The following is a 15,763-nucleotide window of genomic DNA, read 5'->3' as shown; positions in this document are numbered from 1 at the left end:
ATATATATATATATATACACACACACACACATATATATGTATATAAATATACCGTGTAAGAAAAATAGGATTTTTGTTTTTTAGAGAATCCGTGAACACATTTTTAAAGAAGTCAACAGAAATGCCACTTCAAACACAAATAACCATTTCACATAATGAATGATTTAAAGCGAAGTGTGTTCTTCGCTCGCTAAACTATCCGTATCTTCAGTGTCGGAATTGGTTGCAGCTTGTACTCGAGCATATTCGTCGGTGTCGATGCTTTTACAAAAATGAATCGCATACTTCAGTTTTTGTCGTAGAACTGCTTTACATGAATAACGCGGCATTTTCAGAAGGAAAAAGCAAGTGTAGCTTTCAGGAAGAAACTGGTCCGGTGGATTGTATTTATCCATTACCTGACAAGAAAACGGTACGGTATACAATAACTACTTTTTAATGTTTCTTACTGAAGAAATGATATATAAATGGCTTCTTACTTGTAAAACAAAGTCTCTGCCTCTAAAATCTGCGATTGTGCGCGGCAGACGTGTTCTGCCCCAAACAAAACGAAGAAAAAGCGATCGTTCTGGGTTGGAAAATTCATCCATGACTTCCCAGAACCACTGAACAAGTGGTGCCATTGCTTCAATACCTACAAAAGACAATTTTTCTTATTTTAAAATTATTAATATATAAGTACATCGATGCAATACATTTACAATATCGAACATATACCTTTATATGTTGCAACAGATTTTAATAAATTAAGCGGTATGTCTGGACTACCGCAAACCATCGTTTCAAGTTCAGCACCGCTAAATAGTGCCAATAGAGGCACAGGAACGACTTTCGATAAGCCTTCTCGTACGGCTGCTACTTGAGCATCAAATTCGTGAAGTCTATAATCTAACGCCAATCTTACATATTCGTGCCTATTTTCTGGTGTTATTTTAAGATATCTGAAAATTTAAAAAAAGTTTTTATCGTATAAATATAAAATATTTTATATTTAAGAATACATTCACATACATCAAATAAATATATATAAATAAATAAATAATTAATAAAACATTATAAAATCTGAAAATTACTGAATGCAATACCTGTTAGACAATGCCACATCATGTCCTGCGGCGGAAGGCGTGGAAAATGGCATTTCTAAAGTCTGAAAGACTTTTTCGTCGGGATCCATGTCTCTGATGCAAAGCAAGCCAGGGACATAATCTCTGTCGACTTCCGTCAAATCCGCAGGTGTCAGAGATATACCTGCAAGTTGCTTCCAAACTGGTTCGGCTAGATTTAAACTCAATGGACTACCAGTTCGTATAGCAATGCCCATTAGAATGCCTAAGAATTGAAACATATTCGTATGCAATTGGGAATCGGCCATGGGATTTAACAAGAAACAGTCTCGGTTTGTGCCATTATCTTCGCGACCATTTGGTGTAGGTATAAATAATGGCAAAGAACCATTTTGCAATTCATCACACATCTCTGCTATACTTTCGCTATATCCACCGCCACAATCGTCAACGCTTTCCCCTAAAATAATATACGTAAATATATTAACAATTTTGTGAAATCTAATAATAAGAAATCGCGAATTATACGTGAATGAGAATACGTACCCACGAATTTCACTTTCCATACTCTATGAGGTAGAAACAATACGTCCTGTGTCAAGAGAGACATCTTCGACACCATTTGGCCAAAGACTGATTTGATTCCGTCTGGTCCAGCTAATCCACCTTTAGCTCTAGCTCTTTTCACTTGTATTCTATTCAATTCAATCACAGGTCCATGTTGACGATCTCTAACCATTGTTGCTTGAATAACTTTGCGGAATGTCGCTTCTTTTATACTATACACTAGCATAGGAGCTAATTTGCTCAGCCCGATATGACTGGTGATCGGAAACATAGCCAAGGCAGGGCATAAAAGTTCTGCGAAATGATGTAGCAACACCAGCCTATTACGCAATACAGAGTATGACAGATCTTTAACCAGATCATATTCCATGGGTGTGGATGCTGGCATTCTGCTTTGCGTTGCCTTTGCAGTACTCCAAGCTAGTGTATGCGCACTGCCGCAAGCGACTCTCGTGATTTTCTTGCCCTGTAATGCGTGTACCAATCTTGGCCTGTGAAGCGCACTCGTAGTACCGTCGCCGAGTTGACCCTCATCATTGTCGCCCCAAGTGAAAACCTCTCCTTTGTCGGAACACGCGACGCAGTGTAAAGAGCCCGTTGCTATCGAAATGATCTTTTTCCCTTGCAATGCAGCTACCTTACGTGGTCTACGTACATGATCGTCCGTGCCATGACCTAAACGATGATAGTCGCCTTTACCCCTGCACAATAAATAAAAAACATAAAAAAAATAGTTAAAAAAATAAGCCATTAAGAATGAATGGTATAATAAAAATAAATATATATAATAAAAATAATACTATTACCAGGTATAGACCGCTCCGGATCTTGTTAAAGCGACTGAAAATTGACTACCGCATTCGACTTTAACTACGCCGAGTCCGGCCAGAGAATCTATCTTCAATGGAACCTTACATCCGTCGCTTCCGCCTCTACCTAACTTTCCGTAATCCCCATCGCCCCAGCTCCATACATTATCATCGTCAGTTACGCAGAGCGTTTGCGCGTCGCCGCTTCCGCATGCCACATCGATCACTTTGTAATCTTGCAAAGCTTCCACTACTTTCGGTCGTAATTGATCGTCACTGTCACCGTGTCCGAGACGTCCGTACCGTCCTGCAATCAATTATCCTTTTACTACAATGCAAAAACCTATATTAGGTATAGTAAAAAGAAATCCATTATTTTTGCATGAAATTGAATGGAAAAATAATGGATTTCTTTTTACTATACCTAATATTTTTCTAATTTTCTAATAATTATTTATTAAACGTGTAATTGTTAAATATTTTTAAAAGCATTTCGGCGCTTCACTTGCCTGTAATCATATCTTACCTTTTCCCCAGGTGTATAGCCAACCAGCACTGGTAATAGCGGCGCTGTGATGTCCACCACAAGCTATATCTACAATCTCTACACCAAGTAAATCTTCAATTAGTTTCGGCCGATCGTATGACACCTTGTTACCATGTCCCAATTTGCCATCGTCGCCCTCTCCCCAGGAATAAACATGACCTTCCGAGCTCAAAGCGATGCAATGCTTGCCTCCCGAGCTAACAGCTACTTTTTTAATAAATACGTGTTGTATTGATTCCAATAGCGTCGGGATCATAACGGAATCTGTTCCTCCTATCCCGAGACGTCCCGCAGCTCCATAGCCTGCAAAGCATCGCATTAATATTCGATATATAAATCCATCGAGGATAATTAGTTATTTGTCGTACCAGTCGAATAAATTTTTCCATCAGCGGTTACGGCAAACAAAGTTTGTTCACCGCCAGCTAGTTGAATTGGTCTGAGCGCGGACAAACTTTCGCATGGTGCAGGTAGTTTAACTTTCGGACCCTCCAAGCCACCTAATTGACCTCTGTGATTGTGACCCCATCCATAAATCGCGCCTGATCCATCCCATGATAGCGTCCAGTCTTCAGGACGTCGATTTAGCCACTGCAGCAACTGCTCGTCATGTCCCTGCTTGAATATATTGTGATTCTCATGATCCTTTGTACAGTCAGCGTTTCCATCCATCGCGTCCATTTCGTTCAATTGTTTTGTGACTTCGTAACAGAACGCCTTTGGCAGAGAGGTACGATCAACAAGCGACTTCGCCACGCGAGCAGCAAGACAATATCTTCGGAACCAGGACCACTTATGCATCTCAGAGCAAAATTGCATTCCATCTAGCTCAAGGTCGCATGCGAGCGCTACGAGAACCTTGAAGAAGTCACTGTGCATCAGTTGCTTACCACCTCTAACCATAGGATCCTCGTACGCGTATTGTCTTAAAAGTGCTTGTGGTAGAGAACCAAGCAAAGATGAGAGTGTCACCTCGGGCTTTATGCCTGGCCCGTTTGTATAAACCACCTGTAATTTTCTCAACGCCCACATCCTCTGCTGCGCGGACAGAGTGCTCAGTTGACTACACTGGCTCAGAGCGGTGGCCAAACGCGAGGCGACGTTCTTGTCGGAATTTATCAAACTGTTGTCCATGAGGAGATGTTCAGCTAGAGCTATAGTCGGTTGCGATAATACTGCTCTATCGGATCCAAGCTCGTACGGCGCTATTTTCGCCAAAATAGGGTACACTGTAAATTTCCAACCCCAGCCGTTGACAGATCCGTCGGAGCAAAATCGCCATCTCAACTCATCCCCTTGGATTTTGATCTCTGGGCCCCATTCGGTCCAGTCTCTACCGGATCTGACCGCCACCACTCTGCCGCTTCCGTCCATTATCGTGAGCGGATCGTGCCGTTTCTCTGTAGAGCACAGTCGATCGAATTCTACTCGAAGCGCCTCCGCGCCGGGTATCTTCACGTGGCCGGTCAATGTGGTGTCATCTATGTAAGGGTGCGGCGTTTCTTGCACTACAGGTTGAGGTGTATTATTGACACAATTGCTATTGGCCGCGGTATCTTCCAATTCTGTGACGCACAGTTCCAGCAACATACTGCCAATGGAACCATTGACTTTTCCCAGAGCAATCAGTACTGATGATATCGTCTCTTTGGCTGACGCGCAGACTCTATTGGCTACCGCTAACTTTAACAGATCCACCAGGACTCTCGCATCATCTTCCGTTAATGCCGATGTAAATTCATCCAAACCAGAAATTGTCGCACCATCCTCGCCCACTACTTGCGCGTTGGATGTTAAAGTGGCCGCTATAACACTCATTGCGCTCGTTGACATCTTTGAGGCACGCGAGGATAGACTGGCGGAACTGGACATGGACATGGCTAACATGGCTAATGGATAATCCTCTGTTTCGGGAGTCAACTTAGGACTGGTAGGAACATTGACGGCCTCGGCGACGTTCGCCGGAGCCTCTCCTCCACCTTGCGCGATGTCACCGACATTCTGATAAACCGCGTGCTCAGTACTCGATGTCATAGCTCCCTCCGATGAAGGTATCACATCTGTTGCGGCTGCTATTGGCGCATGTTTTGTCGACGCACAGCCATTCAACATGGAATGACTCTGCAAAGCCGTTACTATTGCCACTCGTGCCTGCATAATAAGAAGAGCGTTTATTACATGTTGCAAAGCTTGCTGTTTAGCGACGTTACTCTCTAACGAAAGTATTATACTGGCGAGCGACGGTCTCGTGGCGACGGTATCACTTGTCGCAGTAACTGTGCCATTTTGTTCCGGCGCATTATTCAGGCCTAGACACATCTGACCTAACGGATCTCTCACCGTCGGGAATGTGACTGGATCTTGATTCCCATTGCTGGGCTGATCGACTAATACCCAAGCTATACTGTGACTCGAGCCGCAAGATACTCTATTAACTCTCGCATCTTCCAAATCATGCACCAATGATGGTTTTCTGTTGACGCTCGTCGTGCCGTTGCCTTGTTGCCCATGATCGTTGTCGCCCCAAGCGTATACCTGACCGATATCGGTTACGGCGAGACAATGTAATGCTCCAACTGCTACATGAATGATTTTCTTACCCCGTAAACCTTCAACCAGCGTGGGCTTCCTAACGTGGTGATCATTACCGTGACCCAAGCGAAAATAATCTCCCTTTCCCCATGTCCACACTTCGCCATATTTCGTCAGGGCGAGGGAAAACTGCGCGCCGCATTCTACCTGTATGACGCCCAAATTATTCAATCGATCTACTAATAAAGGCGTATAACAGCCATCGCTTCCACCTCGACCAAGCTTGCCGAAGTCACCATCACCCCAGGAATACACGTAGCCGTCGGTGGTTAAAGCCATAGTTTGCGCGTCTCTACTACCGCAAGCCACTTGGACGACTCTATGTCCGACCAAAGCTTGCACTAATTTTGGTCTTGTTTGTGTGATGGTATCTCCATGTCCTAATCTACCGTACTCGCCTAAACCCCAGGTGTACAGTTCGCCGTTACTCGCGATCGCCGCCGAATGTCCCGATCCGCAAGCAATGTCTCGGATCCTCTTCGACTTCAGTGTTTCGATGAGCTTCGGTTTATCCAACGATGTACAATTTCCGTGTCCCAGTTTACCGTCCTCACCTTCGCCCCATGAAAATACTTTGCCATCTTGAGTGAGTGCCAGGGCATGCTTTCCGCCTGAGTGTACCGCCACTTTCTTAATCACAAATTGACTCAGAAAAGGTATGGCTTTTGGTTCGCACATGTTGTTATCATCTCCTAAACCTAACCTACCATTCGTTCCTTCCCCGCAAGCATATAGTTTGCCCTCTTGGCTAACAATAAAGAGAGTCTTACTTCCTCCGGCTATATGAATAGGTTTTAATTTTGAGAGGATTTCGCTGTACACTGGTAATTTGATTTTGGAACCTTTCAAACCTCCTAGTTGATCCTTATCATTCAAACCCCAAACGTACACGGCTGATTGCTGAGGCGGCGTATCGATGCTACGTTGTATTGCTACTTGTTCCTGCAAAACTTCCCAATCAGATGCGAGGAAAGACACCGAAGTCGTAAGCTGATTCTCGAACATGTTCTGACGGCCCATTATGCGCAAACCATGTATCTTACAGTCTATGCCGCCATTTCGACATTGTTTTATCGCTATTTCAATACATGGATAATATTCCTTCATATCTTGAAGAAGTATAACATTAGTATCTGAATAACGTATAGTTATCGTTCTTAATTCCACTAAATTAGTGAAGGAGTCTCCTACATTGATCGCTATTACAGAAGGCATATAACTACTATCCTGTGGATTGACAATAATCTTCAAGGAGTGTATTAAGATTCCAGGTAACATCTCCAAGCGAATCCAGTGTTTGCCCTGCGATCCACAACTTTGCCAATATTTTCCGGATCCGTCTACCAGGCGCGTCGCCCAATTTTCTCGTGAAGACACGCTCAAAGTCCTGATGCATTTTGACCAATCATCGATTAAATATGATTCTGACAGATCCTGTCTATGATATCTGCCTGGCTTTCCGGCATAAATGGCTGCCGAACCAGGTTCCGTAATTCTATTGAAGCCGTGTCGGTGCGATCGCTTGGTGTAGAAACAATTCTCGCACAGATCATAATCGTCGCAATACTTGCATTTGAATCTGGGACCAGAAATCGGTGTCAGGAGGCATGAGTGGCAGGCCACAAAATGATGACAGGACGGTACCTTCTCCATTTCAGCAACACAGCCAGTCCATCCGTGTTGCTGTGGAAAATCTACGGATACATTCTTGCCATTATTAGTTATCGCCGTGACCACTCCGACGGAATGATGACTTACAGATCCCCAGTTATATTTCGGCAAAGTTATTGACGCCTTAACTCTAACTTTATCCCCGACCTTCAATGTGGGCGGTGGACCTGGCAAAGATGGTGGATAGCCGAGCAGTTCTATGTGAATAAAACGCACCCAGTACGTACCGCCTTTGCGTTGCCATGCAACTTGCGCATTCAGATCGTGTAAGTTCTCCGCATCGATCTTCACTACTTGGCCGACGTCGCCGTACTCTACTTCCTCGTAGCTCTTACAACATCGTACCAGCATACCTGGTACTACGTTGTCGCGCACGTAAATTGCGTATTCGTCGACCGACAGGAAATCTGAACGTTTCATGTACGTCGGTAGTGCACCACTACTTATAGCACCTTCTTGTCCCGATGGAGAATCATCCAAATCTTCGCTAATCGAATCGTCACTGCCATCAGTTAGTCCATCCAAGCTGGACAAGGTCTCTGTATCGCTGAGAGCGGCGTCCGGATTTTCCAACAGCCAGCCCACCGCACTTTCTGCTGTTACACTGCCTTGGTCGGCAACGCTGATACTCTTGATAGCCAATTCGGCGCTCTTCTTGTGAAAACCCATTTCGATTAACACAGCTACCAAAGGACTTACAGGCGCCGTTGCAGAGTTCTTCTTCGCTGTTGTATTGTTTTTACAGTGTCTTCTCTGGCTCGACGTTAAGGAGACCAGTGAACAGTCAGACGTAGGGGTAGTAGGATCTGAAGTTATGCCGGTTCGTTGAATAGGCGTATGTCTTATTTCAGAGACTAGATATTGAGAGACCGCTAGAGCGGCCTCCTCTAATTCTTTACGTTTAAATATCGGTTTCAATGGTTGTGGCTTCGTGGCGCGCAATAGTATTTCCTGCAGAAGCGTGGAAGTACGTCTTTCATCATCATTGATTTCATTAATTAACGAATATTTCAAGATCTTCCGCAATTTCGATTGATACGCGAGCATGGCTTTTCCGGCGTTCAAGGCCGCGAGTTGTTGCTGTTGGCTTCGTAATATCGTGGCATTGACAGCACCAGCAATAACAGGTATGCCACCAGGTCGTTTATCCATACAAGCAATACCTAAAAACAAATTAGCCCAGACAGATATAAGACTCTCCGTTAAAAGCATTCTCTCCAATTGAAATTTCTCGTTAATCCGCTTCGCCGCATGGAACGGCACTATCTTTCGCGTTCCACTGCCATTCCACAGTTGCATAACAATCTTCGAGTGTTTCGTAAACTTGCAAACTGTGCCTACTTCACCGTCAGAATTTACCAAACCGCCAATTCTTATCCTATTATCCAAACCGCCGATGACAACGAGGGTCGCCATGACTGTCCGTTGAATACAAAGACCATTTTCGCCACCATTCTCATTCATCTGTATGTGGAATAGCGAGCTTTCGTTCCAAAGATCCACCGTTAACGCTAATTTTGTGGTAAGAAATTTGTTTATGGCTTCGTTCCATCTAGGAAGAGAATGCAAGAATCTAATCAACCATGTTAGTTCTTCAACTATGGTAGAACTGTACGACGCGGTCAAAGACATCCGGCATTTATTTGAGTGAAGCTCAGAACTGGCAGCGATGTCACACGTAAGAGCCACTTGGCCCAATATCCCAAAGGACTTCTCCAAGAACTGCATCATGTTGCTCAAAAGTGTCTCCGTACCCCACGAAGGCAAAACAGCTGCTAGTAGTTTCGTGATCATAATTTGCTTCTCAAGACAAGGCTTGGTTTCATCAATGATGATACCCAAAAGAAGATTGAGCCAGGCCTGTGAACTCAAGGACTTACACAAATCTATTGATTTTGCGATCGCTCTCAAAAGACTAAAAGTAGCCCAAGTTTCGTGATGCTGTTTCGCTAGTTGAACATGCGTAGTCAATTCGCTGGATCTATTCGCAGTAGATATTATACCGTGTAGAGTAGAAGTAAGGATCTTGATGGATATCGCGGGTACTTTATCCGCTTCTACGCCACAGGAGAGTAAGATTATCCGAAGTAAGTTCGTTGACGCCGACTTAAGACACGTGGTCGGATGTAGATCTTCTCCGCGGAAACTGTTCTCCATTTTATTTCCATCGAGCGAAGTATCGCTATCGGTCTCGTCGCTATCATCATCGGGAGGTGTTGGTGGATCAGCGAGCTTTAGATCGTATTTACCTTCCTTACCCATGCGATACGAATTCGTCGCGCCGTTGTCCCACTGTACCCTTATCCATCCATCCTCGCCAAGTTCGCCGATGACTCTACCTACACCTGGTGGTGGGCCATCTTGATCTCCCCATTTCCAATCGGCTCCTCGTACAACCCGAGTGCCAACCTTCATCAACGCCGCCAACTCCATTCCGCTGAGCTGAACAGTAGGTGGCTTGTTCTTTTGAAGGGCATCTTCGTAAATTGCCGTGATTTCCGTCTTAACTTTCAATGCCTCACCGTCTCCGCCTTGTCCCTGTCCCTCGCCGTTCTCGCAGAAACTTGCCGATGATGGTCCGATTTGTCTCAATAAAGTCAAGATGCTGGATAACAGACCCGAATTAATCAGTAGCCCGATCTCATTGGCACACTCATGATTAGTCAACATACCAAGGATAGTCAGTAAGAATCTCGCTCTCGGTAATTTTCGTAGCCAAGTATAAGTATCTTGATTCAAGCTGCTCTTTCCACTGACTTTCTGTTTGTTAGGCAGCTCTGCTTGTACAACATACGTTCGTAAGGCTTGTACCGCCCATGAAATCACCTCAGCTTCAGCTAGAATAACTTTGGACTTTTGATATGGCGTCGTTAATTGTATATTATATAGGCAATGCGTGATCCCATCGCTAAGAGATTTGTTCTCATAGGTCAAACCGAGCCAACCGTTAAGTAAAGAATATTTCACCGATGGTATTAAATAGTCTCTTTTCAATAACTCTCGCATCATAGAGATACCTTGTTCTCGTACACGAGCGCGTTGCATTTGACAGTACATGGCACGACGCAACGTCTCAACATCTCCGCCAATGCCGTCATTGATGACGAATTCGATAATATTTGTCATTAAACCGTTATAATCGGCAGTGGTCCACTGCATCGGTCCGCATCGAATTTTCTCAGTCATCTGCATAATCTTGTTCTTTATATCCGCTATATCTTCCAGTTTTGCGGAGGACGATGTTGCGGCAGTTAGACCTTCCTTAGAGGAGGACGTCATATCTCCATCCGGTTTGTTTTTCGTTTTAGCATTTTGTATCGATGCATTCAAAATATCTTCCGGTTTACCACCTCCGCCGGATGAATCTTTATTCTTACGAATATCGGCTAAGACTGTGCGAGCAGCTCTCTTGAATCTAGGGACGGTATACAGTAACTTCAAATCTTCAAATCCTTTAACTTCATAACTCGTCGCGGATCTGACCTCGTATAGAAGAAATTTGCATCTCTCTTGCGCGGGCGCACAAACTTCCTTGTAACTGCGATTCTGTTGTTGCCTAATTCGCACTAAGTTCCACTTAGTCTGATAAATCGCTCGTACCATGTCAGCCAATTGATTACTCAGTCTCGCACTGTTAATGGTCTTTAATTCTTGTTCTGCTAACGTGAGCGCTTGTTGCCCCAATCCAAGGTGTTTGATAATCACAGCCATCAAAACGCGACTGATTTCCTCGACTGGATGATCGCCGCAGAAATCAGCATGAGAGAATAGATTGTTAGTCTTCGAGTATCTATCAACTAGCGTTAAGAATGCTCGGACATGGCCATCGTCAATTTTATGTGCCTCTGCTAATGCATGTATAAATGCGATCGTTCGGTCGTCGTACTCCTTTTGCTGCTCATTCTTCGCGTGCACCGGGAGCGGCGGTTCCGTGGGCGAGTTAGCAGCGGTTGACGTGTTGCTTCTCGCTTCATCCTTCTCTTCCTCGTATGGATTCGGCGGTTGCAGGACTTGCAGGCCTCCTCGCAAGAAATTTGTAGTGAGCCATACACCAGCTTCTTTCTCTGCCGATTGAAGCGTCAAGCTTTGTCGCATTCGGTAAGCATGCAAGCCCAGCAAAAATCCTAGGGCTCTTTCCATGTCCAGCAGGGATGAGCAAACGTCGGTTACCTCGATCGTGACCCGTGCATTTTCATCGGGTTCAGCTTGACAATAATGACCAACGAAGCAGGAGTCCATCATGCCCCGCGGTTGCGACAATTGACTATACGGTACGCCACATTGCGATACCGTTGAAGTTTCGTCGCGCCCGATGACGTACCGTTGCAGCATTTCATAAGGAGACCAAGTGCCATCATTTCTGATATCCTGCACGTCATAAACGTTGTTATTTACCACTACCCATAAGCCGCCATCGCGATTGTGATTCTCCAAATCCGCCCACCGTATCAAAGAAGGCTCCTCCTGAATGGGTATCTTATTTCCATGTAGCGGCGCGATGATCCCCGGCCAGGACAAATCGTCCGCTTCATTTTTTTCCATCGTCGGTGCCAGTTTCACGAAATGATCCAATGAATCCAGAATCGGTGCAATTACATCCATCCAGTTCATGTCAATGAGCAGCATAGAGTAATCTATTTGCAACAATATTAAGCAAGTCACTAATTCAGGAAGTAATACGTTGATTATGTCGCTTTTCAGAATCCCAGCGATGGAAATGAAATCTTTGACAGAACGACCACCTATTTCAGCAGCCAACGGCAATATCTCGGTCGCATGGTCACAGATTTGTGCAATGTACTTCTTCAGTAGAGATTCTGCGCCCATCATTTCCTGATCATGCAGATCTTCCGTGCGTGACTTGCGTGTAATACACTCGTACACTTGCGCGATTAGTAAACGTTGGAAACGCAAAAGAAGATTCAAACTGGGCGAATTGTCAAATCTTCGAAGATACTCGTTCCGATCCACCTGCTGCGAGCCTTGTTGCAGTCTAGATTGTGTAATGCACGTACCGTTTCTAATTAACTGCTGTATTAGCTGAAGCAGAGATATAGTTGTGATGTTCTTCCCCGAATTGAAACCGTCTTTCATCCCTTGTCTTGTTTCAATCTTTACTTTAACAGCATTCGATGTGCCCACATCTAGAAAATCCTTTTCGTCTGGCATGTCTGCTATTTCCACTTTAATCGCAGCTTTTAACGCTAACTCCAATCCACCATCCACCATTAGACTAGATACTAATAAATCGGCCATAAACCGTTGTCCACTATTTATGTATATATTCGCTGAACTCGATTGTTCCATATTGTTCGATGTATTTGGCAGGAAACTAGACAGTGTCTTTGCACGCTCGTTAGCTGTTGGCAACAATATGCTCCAACCCGTTTGCAGAACCACTTGCGCCGCTTCTTGAATTGTCGCCAATATTCCGGTCGCGCTTGCCAGGTTGACGCAGCGTTGCTTTAAGGAATTTAATAGCGAACTGCTAGTTGCCAGCCCGACGGATTTAGCATCAATATTATGCGTTAACATGGTATGTAATTGTAATCGGAACAAGTTCAATGTAGCTACCGCCAGACATTCGCGATCCTGTGTAGGCGGTCGTATTCCCGGTAGGCCTTCGCAGGACTTGGACAGGAGTGTATCGAGCAATTGGAAAGTCTCCTCGCATATATCGACGACGAAGGCCACTCTACTAGCTCCACCTGACCACGCTGACATGCACCAGGCAAAGCTCTGGGTCGGACCTGACGCCAAACCAATGACCGTCTTAGAGGATAACGTTGGACACAACGTAGGCTCAGAAATGATGGGACCTAATGTAGGATCGATTTGACCGTAATCATTTCTACCCCATCCATAAACAAATTGATCTTCCGTCAGAGCCAATATGTGAGTGGTGCCTACAGACAGATCTTTAACTTTTCTATCTCTCAACGATTCGATGACTTTGGGATATCTGACGTGTTCCTCGCTGCCATGACCTAGGCGATATGCGTCACCTTTTCCCCACGTGTATACTTCTCCATGAGCCGTCAACGCCGCGGAGAACTGACTGCCGCAAAATACCTTTACCACATTGATATCCAGTAGCTTATCGACGATCTTTGGCGTTTTGGATCCGTCTGTGCCTCCCCTACCTAGTTTCCCGTAATCACCATCTCCCCAAGAGAAGACTATGCCGGACGCGGTCACGCACAAGGTTTGAGAATCCCCACTACCGCAGGCCACGTGTACGACTGTGTGGCCCTTCAACGTTGTCACTAATATCGGAGTCATGACATCGTCGAAATTACCATGGCCTAATCTACCATAATTTCCTCTTCCCCAGGTATACAATTCGCCGTTGGCGCTTAATGCTGCTGAGTACGTACTGCCGCATGCTATAAATATGATGTTCTTCTCTAGAAGTGCTTCGATCAATTTCGGTTCGTCATAGGAGATGGTATCACCGTGTCCAAGTCTACCACCATCTCCATTGCCCCAGGAATACACACAGCCATCTTGCGTTAACGCTAAGTAATGTTTACCATCTGCGTGAGATGCAATCATCGTGATCGGCTTATCGGAAAAACCGTGCACTCTTTGTGGATATTGAGTTTCGGATCCGTGATACATATTGTAAACATTGCCATTCAATGACAAGATCATTAATGCTCGCTCAGTGCAGCACAACTGCTTTATACCCAATTCCGCAATTGCATCGCAGTAAAAGGGGGTAGAGCCATTTCCAAACTTGACACCACCCCAAGCTAATACCTCTTGAAATGTTTGCTTGCCATTTCCATTTCTAGGAAATCCATACTCTGTACTAGCAGGTGGTAAAAGAGGAGCGGCCAATCTGCTTAAATTACACATTATAATAACTGCGGCTTTTCTTAAGTCGACTGATACGGCGTCATCGTCTGGCAATCGTAAATATTTAAGTAGCACTTCGCAGGGACCCGGCGTAACGTTTCTGTCAAGATGTCTGCGAGATTTTGTCGCTGGTATCATATTCAATCGTCGTAATAGTGGAACGAGTGGTGCTGTGCTTCCAGGTGGTGTAACTCGATTGTCTTGATTCTTATTTTTACCACTGAGATGAAGTAATAAAACCACGGAATCTAATAAACTAGAAAGAGTGGCTCTTTGCGCAACCAGTTCCAGTAACAAGCAAAGAGCCGTGTGCTGATCTGACAATGGCACTGGACGCCACGATCGTCCGGTAGTTACCTCTCTGAAAATAAATAACATATATGTCTATTCGTTGTATAAGAAATGAACTGATATAAAAGCAAGATGTATATACCCTGTGACGACTTGTCTTAAGAATTTCGCTGATCTTTCTACGACTTCCAACCAGACTTGAGAAACGTTACTCTCATCAAAGAGAGTCGCCTCCGGTAACGATTGCAATGCTTCCAATGATTCGGTTAATAATTCACTACAAAATTCAACGTCTTCCCCAGATCTCCAAGCCCGTCTTAAGTACGCGAACGAGAAATTGAGGGCCGCGCGTGAACCAACGCGCGCTAATCCTAAGGTCGCCTTTTCGTTAGGTCTCGGCCTGCGATTAACAAAAATTTAAGCATTTATAAGAATAATTTAAAGTGTTATTTCGAACAAAACACACAGAAAATAACGTACTCTGAAGAGGATCAACATATAATTGTATTTCGATACTCTGCATGTTATGTGTGCACGAGAAAACAAATCACTTAGGAAATTTGACCTGTGCTGTATGTAATAGGATTTGCAACATAAATGACTTATTATAATCATACATGCTACATATTATACATAATTTTATACTCAACGTTTTTTGTAATTTTCCGATAGACTTTGGTAAATTTGAGGTATCTTTGATCTCTTGTGGTTTATGACGAGACAAAGCGGTGAAGTATCTTCGAGCGACTATCAAGCGTTGTCTCAAACGTGTAGCAGATAATGTGCTATTTGCGACTTCGCAACATAGCTTCCGTTGCTCCTTAATCGATAAATCAATGCACCCCTTCAAGTCTGTTAAAGCTGAGTAAACATAATCAAATAGATATCAATAGAAATTTAGTAAAAATATAAAAATAGTGTTTATTATTATTTGTGCATACAAGTATATATAAAAATATAATAAATTATTTGCAACACTGATATTTCATGTAAACAATAAAATTCAAAATATTTATATTTATTTATAATAAATATAAAATATACATAAAATCCATAATTTAAGTAAAAACGTTTGCTTGCCGTATATTTTAGTGGACAAATAATAATTTAAGTAAAAACTCAAATTAGAATTTAAGTAGTTTGAAACAAATAAAAAATAAAACATCATATAAATATATTTACATGGCTGAGGTCCCCAAACCCACGAGTCCATTATCCGCTTGGCAGACATAGACTTTTCAACTATCGCTGTTGTTCTTGCAGTTTCTTCCTCGTCCAGTTTCTGGCATGGAGTACAATTACAGCCATGTTGCGGACCACAAATTCCATCACAGCAAAGACAAGACAGTACTCTCATACCA

At 43.9% G+C, this 15,763-nt stretch overlaps 1 protein-coding gene across 1 annotated transcript in view; it reads right to left on the bottom strand.

Moving 5' to 3' along the window:
* Positions 1-95: 95 nt before the first annotated feature.
* The window catches only part of LOC108684665 (E3 ubiquitin-protein ligase HERC2), a 17,586-nt gene continuing 1,918 nt past the window's right edge, over positions 96-15,763 (bottom strand). Inside the window, 11 exon segments of the mRNA XM_018189109.1 lie at positions 96-398; positions 480-634; positions 718-941; positions 1,086-1,524; positions 1,611-2,332; positions 2,438-2,747; positions 2,967-3,290; positions 3,356-14,472; positions 14,545-14,802; positions 15,053-15,263; positions 15,585-15,763. The exon segment at positions 15,585-15,763 is cut by the window's right edge and continues 17 nt beyond it. Coding sequence (XP_018044598.1) covers positions 165-398; positions 480-634; positions 718-941; positions 1,086-1,524; positions 1,611-2,332; positions 2,438-2,747; positions 2,967-3,290; positions 3,356-14,472; positions 14,545-14,802; positions 15,053-15,263; positions 15,585-15,763 — 14,173 coding nt within the window. The 3' untranslated portion in view covers positions 96-164.

The sequence above is a fragment of the Atta colombica genome, unplaced genomic scaffold (genome assembly GCF_001594045.1).
Source record: "Atta colombica isolate Treedump-2 unplaced genomic scaffold, Acol1.0 scaffold100, whole genome shotgun sequence".
In the NCBI taxonomy this organism is placed as follows: domain Eukaryota; kingdom Metazoa; phylum Arthropoda; class Insecta; order Hymenoptera; family Formicidae; genus Atta; species Atta colombica.
The sequence above is the reverse complement of the archived record's forward strand: the minus strand, read 5'-3'. Positions and strand labels throughout refer to the sequence as shown.